Source organism: Achroia grisella, unplaced genomic scaffold, assembly GCF_030625045.1.
Source record: "Achroia grisella isolate CSIRO2021 unplaced genomic scaffold, CSIRO_AGI_Agris_v1 utg782, whole genome shotgun sequence".
In the NCBI taxonomy this organism is placed as follows: Eukaryota; Metazoa; Arthropoda; class Insecta; order Lepidoptera; family Pyralidae; genus Achroia; species Achroia grisella.
In genome coordinates, this window is record NW_026713022.1 from 2,505,759 (window position 1) to 2,515,217 (window position 9,459).

Here is a 9,459-nt window from a genome sequence, read left to right on the forward strand (position 1 = left end):
ACAAGAATTATTCTATAATATTATTGACTAATATTTCATATTATAGTCTACAAATTCTGTTTCTGCAACATGCATTGGATTTAAAAACTGAATTTGTAGACTCTTTTGTCGGTCTGTTTTGTTATTTATTATACAATTTTTAAGTTCTTATATACCTACTACATTATTACTTTCATGACATACGAGTACCTACAATGAAAGTAATACTTAATTTGAAGTTCATATATTATCACATTTTTTAACAGTGTCTAATATGAAGGTCATACAAGAGATCTTTGTCATCATGATTGTTGTATCTGCACTGATTGCTGTTGCTTTTGGCGAAGACATTGGGGACGTAGATTACGTTCAATTTTGTGGTCGCCGCTTAGCCCTCATGTGTAGTTTTATTAATGAAAATGCCAAAAATAACCAGCCCCTTGAATTATGTAAGTATTTTTTCAACTACAAACTTTTGTACATGTTATCATATCATGTTTCCTATATTCGATCCCCGTTTAATACAAACGGGGATCGAAATTACGACGGCCTGAACCGAGGCTCGAATCCCTAATAGTGCCCTCAGATTAAAGTCCGTAAAAGTATCCGTCAGGCGAGATTTGGCCTTCAGCCACTCCATAAGTCCTTCCGCGGGTTTGGAGTACCATCTGCACCCGCCAGCGGCCAACAGCATGGGAGTAGTAAAAAAAAAGTGTTGTATCAAGACTATCTTCTGTTACTATGTTATGTATCTACCTTGAACCGAAGAGAGGGTTATCATATGCTATTTGCGCAGACGCATCGTATAAGCAATACTTGTATGTATACACATACAAATATTTTTAATGGATCAATATACAATGATACACCAGCCTGTGCAAACGGAATACGATGACGAGATCCCAGTAAAGGATGATAACATGAGTAGACAGTCAGGTCAGTTCGCCCATCGTAATATTTATCAAGGATTATTAATGTTTTTTATATATCCAGGGTGGTAGGGTATTGCTAGTAGTGGGAAGACTACAGGTGCTATTGCTATCATGGCACACGGTTCCTCCTCTTGTTTATTTTTAATTAAGGTCTTATGTATATATGGCTCGAGGATTTAGGACGATATTTTAAATACATTGTATACATTAACATGAATGTCATTATAGAAAGGGGAGCAAAATTAGGCAAAGGGGTGAAATTGTTAATATTATGGATATTTTACAGTACGCCACACAGGTACTTATTAACTAATTTATTAAAAAAAAATAGATGGCATTGTGTATATTTTTGTTCTGAATATAAATATTCTCGCACATTTATTATGGCCGTTCCCGCCATTTTCACAATACAGACTTCGCAAATGCACAGAGTACGTTATGTACGTCTACTACAAATGTTGTATATATTAGACCGAGGACTATGTTATCTACAATTTTATTTATTATACTGAACTCTGTTTATAAAAAAAATTATCGTGTACAAACGGTTAAATGTATATAAACGCCATCAAGTCGTTTATTGTTTTTAATTCATTGTTATTATTTTAATTTACAGATACACAAGAAGCGACTCTGTCATCCGAATATAATTCACTAGTTGAAGAGTGTTGTCTAAAAAAATGCAATCTGAACGTACTAGCCCAATTCTGTGCCGATATGTAAATTATATTCAATAATATGCCTGGATTTGTCACTGTAGTAAACTTGTAAAGGAAATAAATATTAGAAAGTGCAATATAGTTTTTCATTACCTTACCACAGGAACGAGGGCAACTACAATAGATCTTTGTATGTCGCAGTGCTACAGATCTGAAATATCTATTAAGCACATTGATTGAAGTAGAAAAAGTATAATCCATCACATTTAAAATAAGTATTGTTGCTATTACTAATAAGTAGTAACAGTTTGTATGTAACGTGCAACTGCAATCGGAACGAAGTAAATTATATTTACAACTGTATACGTAATCCACTGAATATCTCTATCAATATCTAGTAATAGCTCAAACCGCATAATAAAAATAATACTAAATAAAAAAAATCCTTCTTACTGCTATGAAGATCCCATCTTAATGCTATGAAGATGAATTGTAGTAACACGAGGCCGTACAAAGGCTTTAACACAAATAACATTTTATGGTAAATAGAGGTATTTACCTCTTTCGACGTTTCGACTAGATTGCGCTAGCCGTGGTCACGAGCTGAAAAACTCAAACGAAACGTCTATAGAGGTACCTACCTTTATTAGTAGAGGTACCTTTATTTACCATAAAATTATTCGTGTTAAAACCCATTAACCTATATTAATGAAGTTGACGAAACTCAAAAGTTAAAAAATAAACACAGACAAAGTTTATCTGTTATCTCAAAAAATATCTGGCAGGGCTGAAATAAGTGATAAAAGTTTTACAGACGAAGACGTGGATAACAATAGTATTTTATGTACATACCGTTACGACTCTTATCCTAGATGGGGTAGTCAGAAGCAGAGACATTGTGAACTGTCGACGTTGTGGTGAATGCAACACTTGACATGCCCACAATTCGCTCGGTTTCTTTGATCTCACGACCTATTGGGCGTAGTTTAGGATAATAAATTACTGGCCTCAAGTTTCTCGACTACTATTGCACATAACATCATCAGGAATCGCAGTTAGGATTAAAAAAGGTACGTGGAAACGACTACCAAAACATACATACTAAAATTATATAGGACTATAAGAAAGGTAAATGTGGGTAAACCATCAGAATCCTCGACATATCCGTGACTTAGCGTAGTTTAGAATTTTGTACCTACGAATTGAGATCGTCTTTTTATGACGGTATGTATAAAATAGATGTATACTACATGAATTCAAGGAAACCCTGCATGTTATTTTATATTAAACTAGCTACTCGCCCCGGTTTCGCACGGATGTACATGTATTGGACACATAAAACTTCCTCTTGAATCACTCTATTAAAAAAAACCGCTTCTAAATCCGTTGCGTAGTTTTAAAGATTTAAGCATACATAGGGACGGACAGACAGCGACAGCGTCATTGTTTTATTTCTGTAATTTGTAATTTTCTGTAATTACAGATTTACCTAATCCACACAAATTGTTATTGGACCCTTGCCCTTACTTGACACTTACTGACAAACAACTTGTAAATGTTACTATTTATCTATAAACGTGTATCTGTCAGTTAGTGAAGTTCCGCATTAGTAATTTCAAAGTCTGTTAAACACTTTGTAAGCAAAATAATGTACATACAAATAATATAAATAAGACATAATTTTATCTACTATTAAAATGTAATAATAAAAAAATTTTTTCACTACTGTTAACCCACATGTGGTAGGTAGACGCAGTAATTTTCAAATGAAATAATGATTAACCCGCTTCTACAAAACATCGTAATCTCTAGTTAGTCGAGGTGACTCTACTTCAATAGTTCGTGTTTAATATTGTATTCTAAAATTCGGTTTTAATGTTCAATCCTATATAATCCTTATCCTATCATCTTTCATCATCATCACCGGATTATTCCGTTAGCGCAATAAAAAATCAATTAATTAGATATGCAAAAAGTAACCAGCCCCTTGAAAAGTTCGCAAACACAGAAAGACGAAGATCACTTGGTTTTTATCCACCTTGAAAAGTCCTAGGAAACTGTAGCATATGACTTAACAATAAAACACAATAGCAATATGACGAATCTGACTGAACAGGATACGAATATATTACCTCCCGGATGTCATTCTTCAAAGTTCAAGACTGTCGTATTTATTACTGAGCTACGTAGGTAGTACATATTTAACATTACTGGACACGAACCTTTGAATTATTGATATATTGCATTATTATCTATATAATAATGTAATAAAATCGTAATTGTAAAGTTTGTACGTTGAGTTTTTTTTCGCTAAAATTTGATGGAAGTGAAAGAATCGCTACATTTAGCAATTTTAATAATAATTCTCTATATGTTGCTTATTCTGCATATGGCGAGAATGAAATTTATTAATATGAGATGTTAAGTGGAATAAACCTAGTTTTAACTGTTTGTTTTTTATTAGAATTGTTCCAGAGAATTATGAAAGTGCTTATCTTCTCTATTGTAAAAAGTCGCGTAATACGAAGAAGAAGAGATTGCTTTAAGAGATAAGGCCGCTTTTTGTATAGCAAATTTATGTAAAGTTTTCTTTTGTAATTATTTTTCAGTGAACAAGAGTGTTATCATTTTTATTGCCATTCTGGAGTTCTTTGTTAGAATTATATATAATAGACAAGGGAAATAATCATCTCAATGGGACTGCAGGAAAAGTTTTATAAGCTTAGCGTTAGATGTGATTAAACAGATTTCAATATCTAGTAATATTATTATCTATAACTTAAAAAAAAAATAAAAAAAAAACACCTTCTTTAACTGGAATGGAAAGCAATCTGATGGAACACGTAATAGAAAGTGGTCATACATGATCAATATCACAGACATCATTTACATAAAAATAAGTCACTTTATTTTTAAATACCTAATTAACAAAAATGACGAACCTTGTAATAATCCATAAACAATTTACACAGAGTCATCTAATCCCAAGCAAAGCAGAGCATGTGTTATGGACACTAAATAATTGATAAAAATACTTAACTATATACGTATATAAAAAATACTTATGTATACTGAAGTTTGCATCGTGCGAGGAATAGAACCGCCACCATTAGGAGTAAGGCAGTGTGTTAAAACGCTAAACTACCGAGGTCGTCTGTACCTATACAATCAAATTCGTATTCTGAGTGTTGAAAAAAATTATGGGTAGTTTTTTCGACTAGCAGCCATAGTCACGGCTTCTTATAGTATTTAATAAAACGTCTAATTCCTTGTAACAATGATAAATATTACATGACTGCGGACCACAAGACGTTATGAACACTTTACAACATAGTTTTTACCTAAAGTTTTTTTACTTGTGTTTCGTCGAATTTGTATAGAATTATAGAGGTACAAAGTCAGTTAAGCAAGCAGCATCCGTGTCGTATAGACTACTATTAATCGGTGAAGAGTTCAAATAATATATAACAATGTGGGAGAGGCTAGTGTTGGAGAGGCTGTGTTTGTGAAGGAGATAAGTAGGTAGTGAAGTGATCAATAAAAAGTGATTATTGCAAAATGTATCTGAAATATTTTATTTGTGTTTTGTTTACTATATATACTGTTTTCGGTGAGTATACTCATTGATTTATAATTGAAATGGAAGGTTTTGTGATTGGAAATTTTTAAGGTAGTGGTATGTGGTGGCTTTATTGTGAGCGTTGCAATACATTTTGTGTTCTCTATGCTTCTAGTCTCTTTAGGCATTGTAACTATTTGTTAGGTTTATAATTTATTAAAAAAGGCTTCAGCATAATTTCTTGTAACACCTGATGCTCTGAAATTTCATTAAATAGGAAAATTACCACAATTGATGACTGCATTGGCGTAATGGCAACCGCGTAATAAACGAAGTAGAAGGTTTGATTCTCGGTCGGTTCTATTTAAACTAAAGATATTTCTACTGTACTCGTGACTTTGACTGGGTTATCCCCTATAACATTCGTTGGATTGTTTTTTATATACTAATCAGAAGTTAAGAAGTGTTAAAAAATATTTATTTATTAGAATTTAGAGCTCGTACAAACCCACATCGTACGCTGTCCTTGTAGAAAACTTTCCATACACAACATTTTAGAATCGTGAACTTTATAAAAATAACATTTATAAATCTAGAAATAAATATTTAAAAACAATGTATTAAAAAGAAATATTTTTATCTATTTAAAGGTGAATAATAATCTGACAAAACAGGAATTTTTAGGTGATTTCTATGTGATTCATGTTCAATTTGTTTAAATCTGTAGAATTTAAACAAGTTAAACATGACTCTAACACAGATTAAGTACCTAATAGTTAATTATATATACTAATTATGATAAAAAACATCCAGTAGTGCAATTACTGTACTTCGAAATATTTATTCTGGCAAAAGTTACCACAATTTTCAGGAGTGCATGTCTCCAATCTCAGTGGCTCCTGTATACGATGTCTCTGCCATGTGGCCGGCTGTGACATGTCCCACGGGTGCTCTGGAGGGTACTGCGGTCCCTTCTACATCTCCAAACTGTACTGGATCGACGCCGGCAAGCCAACATTGGCTAATGATGATCCCGAGCGTGATGAAGGTATAAAGAAATACATTGTACTGATTTGATATCTAATTTTAGTACATACTTCAGAAAATCGTACTTTTTTTTATTGTGAGTAATTGGAATGGCCGCTACCGTCGCCTATATACGTGAATATCACTGTGGATATCACGTTATCATATGATATCCTTCATGCATTGCCATTCCCAAGATATATTATGATGATATGATCTGATCCTGTAATTTCACTGCATGATCTGCACCCTACAACTGAAACGCAGTGTTCAAAGCAAGCGGCTGAAATAGATAAAACTGAGGTATACATGCATGATGACTTTTTACAATTTAGCCCTGGTAAATGGATCCTATTAGAATGGAAAAATAAGTAGCTCTTACTAGAAAACGCATAATTAGGAAAAGTTTGAATAAAGATAGTATAAAATAAAAATTAACTTACCTAAATATAAAATTATTAGGGTTCTAGACTACCCTGCTACTTAGTCCTTCCGAAATTTTCTTATTAGATAATGCTTGCTCAAATATAAACTTAACTTTCTTTACGAATAATTCCAAATAGAGAACATTACGTAGTTCTCCTAAAGTTCATTGATACCTATAAAGCACATTCAATTTTTTTAGATAAGAAGCACAGTTTCGTCTCTGAAGAAAAAGTGAAAAATAATTGTTTAGGTGATTAATGTATTTGACCTGTTTTTTAAGAATCATTTATTTTCAGTTTTTCTGAGGTTGACTTTCAAGATAAAAATGACTTCGTTTAACAAAAATAAGTAATGATAATGGTAATGACTTTGAGCCTGAGATCATCTAAGTCCTTTGAACCCAGATTATGTCAACTAACCACACCCACAGATGTGAGTGACAATGAGAATCTAATTCCGTTTTTTCAAGTAGGTAGGTAATTACCAAACCTAATCCACCGCCCCCGTATGTCTATGATATAATCAAGTAGATTACAAATCCCACAGATCAAAATAATAATAGACTGTACCGTAATATTGGACATGATGATTATTACTGATTTGTGAACACAAAAAACAACTTTAGTATCTATGCAAATGGGCTAAATATAAAAGTTGTCTAGAAGTTTATTAGCTACAAGATCGCATTTAATACTGTAAATTTAGTTTTTTCTATCTTACGCGTTTTTTAAACGTGCAACAAAATATTAAAAAATAAATTATGCAACATAGGTAATTAACGTTTCTTCCTAGCCAATAAGATACACTGTGCCTTATCTCCAAGTGTGTGAGGTACAGGTAAACTGGAAATCCTAATTAATTTAATTTTATGACTGAATGTTTTTTTATTCATACGCGTTAGGTTCGTGTATTGTATAACTTGAAGATCTGATTTGAAGGTTAAAGATACTGAGGGACAGATTTGTGTTGACAGATATATACAATACAACATACAGCCTCTGTGATTTAGTGGTTTAGCACACCACGATATCGATAGTCGCAGCTTCTATTTCTCGTATTGTACACCCATTTGTATTCATGAGTATAATTGGTTCCAGTTTTCTATGTACATTATATTTTGAAATTTGTAAATATTTTTTTAGCGGATGATAGTAGAATGATGTTTCCGCTTGCTCTAACGATTTTCGCTGACGGGGCACCAGTGGAGGATGATAGGATGAGCATGAGGTCAGGTCAGTTAGCACATCGTGACAAATTCATAAGGAATTTATCAGAATAGTTTGACAGAACCTGACATGATACATTGCTAGCAACGGGTTTATCAATCCACATGACTAACAATCACCTTTCCCCCCTATTTTTTATATTTTGGAATTAGCTTCATACAATCATTTATTGTTTTCACAGCGTTCGAAGACTGTGCGAGAGACTACTTCTGTTCCATCAGAGTCATTGAAAGCTACATGGCGAAGTACGGAAAAGTGAGTAATCTCATTTACCACACTTAGGAGCCTTCCTTGATAACCTTGGTGGCCTAGCGGTTTAGCACTCCGCCTTATCTCAGACGGCTGCAGCTTCGATTCCTCGCACTATGAAAACATTATTTCGAATGAATACGTATGATTGTTTGTATTAGTCTGGAAGTATTCTATGATACATTTATATATATAATATATGTATTTACGAAAATATATAATCAGTCAGTCATATCAATCGGCCAGTGAAGCTGTAAAGGCCAGCTGTGGCCATCAGCATTAGAATACTTCGAAAAAAATATATAATTATGAAAGTGTGTGTATAGATATATGTGTGTGACCCATTTACAACTACACAGCTAAACATATCTTAATCAGAAGGCTGATTGCATCTATCATTTACGTCAAAAATAAACTACATATATTATATAGATAATACTAAAGTTTCCAATTTAACGCCCTGTCTGTTCATATTTCAGGATTGCAACAATGACGGGGTGACTAATTGCTTCGACTTCATGATGATTAATTACCATGGAGGGCGCGCGTGCTCCGACCCCCTCTTCCTCAGCCCACAAGGGTTGCGATGGCTTGCCAAATTCGAGGAGTGTCGTTTCTAGATTAAACCTTTGGGGGAAATGCTGTAAGCCGAATTCGAATTGCATTCTTCAATTACGAATGAACAATCTATCTCACAACATGAAAAAGTCGGATATTTATTAAATCTTTATCGATAGATTTGTTTGTCACATCTCTATAGAAGAGTGATCTCTAGCAAACCTATCAATTAAAATCAAGAAAGATAGAGAAGAAATGAAAAGACCCACTAAAAATAAGACATAAGCAATAAGCATGTAGCTAAACAGTTATATAGGATCAACAAGCAACGCTTTTATAACAAAATTGTTATTAATATTACTTAAATATGTTATAATATAATATGTAATTTTATTGTAATTAAACCAATGAAATAAGAAACTACCTACACAATAATGTTATAACTCTGAAACTAGCTAGCTTTACACCAATGAAAACGGTAGGTTAAAATATTTAATACGTTATGATGTTATATTAATGCTCACCATATATTAATTAAATTTTAATGGAAAAAAACGTATTTAAATTTGCGCAAGGTCGCTTAATTTGCTTCCATTTTTTGTAAACCGAAATAACATACACATATATAAATATGTATACGTTATTTTGATGTACAAACTTATTAAAGATACTTTTCAGCTAATCTGAGTATACTGTAGAATGGATTTGTGGTTGAGAAGACAAATTGGAAGACGACAAGATTATCTTATCTGTGGTAATAGAATGTATTCCAAAGATGTTACGTTATAATTGATTTCTGTTTCAAGTTTCCATTCAAGTTTATACATATTGTCTATTCCGTAGTA

General features: G+C 32.8%; 1 protein-coding gene across 1 annotated transcript; it reads left to right on the plus strand.

The window, feature by feature from the left end:
* The first annotated feature begins 4,881 nt into the window (after positions 1-4,881).
* Positions 4,882-8,701, plus strand: LOC131851234 (lysozyme-like). The gene is made up of 4 exons (XM_059201696.1): positions 4,882-5,180; positions 6,001-6,177; positions 7,989-8,062; positions 8,536-8,701. Exons 1-4 carry the CDS (start codon positions 5,129-5,131, stop codon positions 8,674-8,676), a joined length of 444 nt encoding a protein of 147 aa, XP_059057679.1. The 5' UTR covers positions 4,882-5,128; the 3' UTR covers positions 8,677-8,701.
* Positions 8,702-9,459: the final 758 nt, after the last annotated feature.

Coding starts and splice junctions, on each gene's coding strand:
- LOC131851234 (XM_059201696.1), top strand. CDS start 5,129: ATGTATCTGAAATATTTTATTTGTGTTTTGTTTACTATATATACTGTT. Junction 5,181..6,000: donor TACTATATATACTGTTTTCG/GTGAGTATACTC, acceptor CACAATTTTCAG/GAGTGCATGTCTCCAATCTC. Junction 8,063..8,535: donor ACATGGCGAAGTACGGAAAA/GTGAGTAATCTC, acceptor TTCATATTTCAG/GATTGCAACAATGACGGGGT.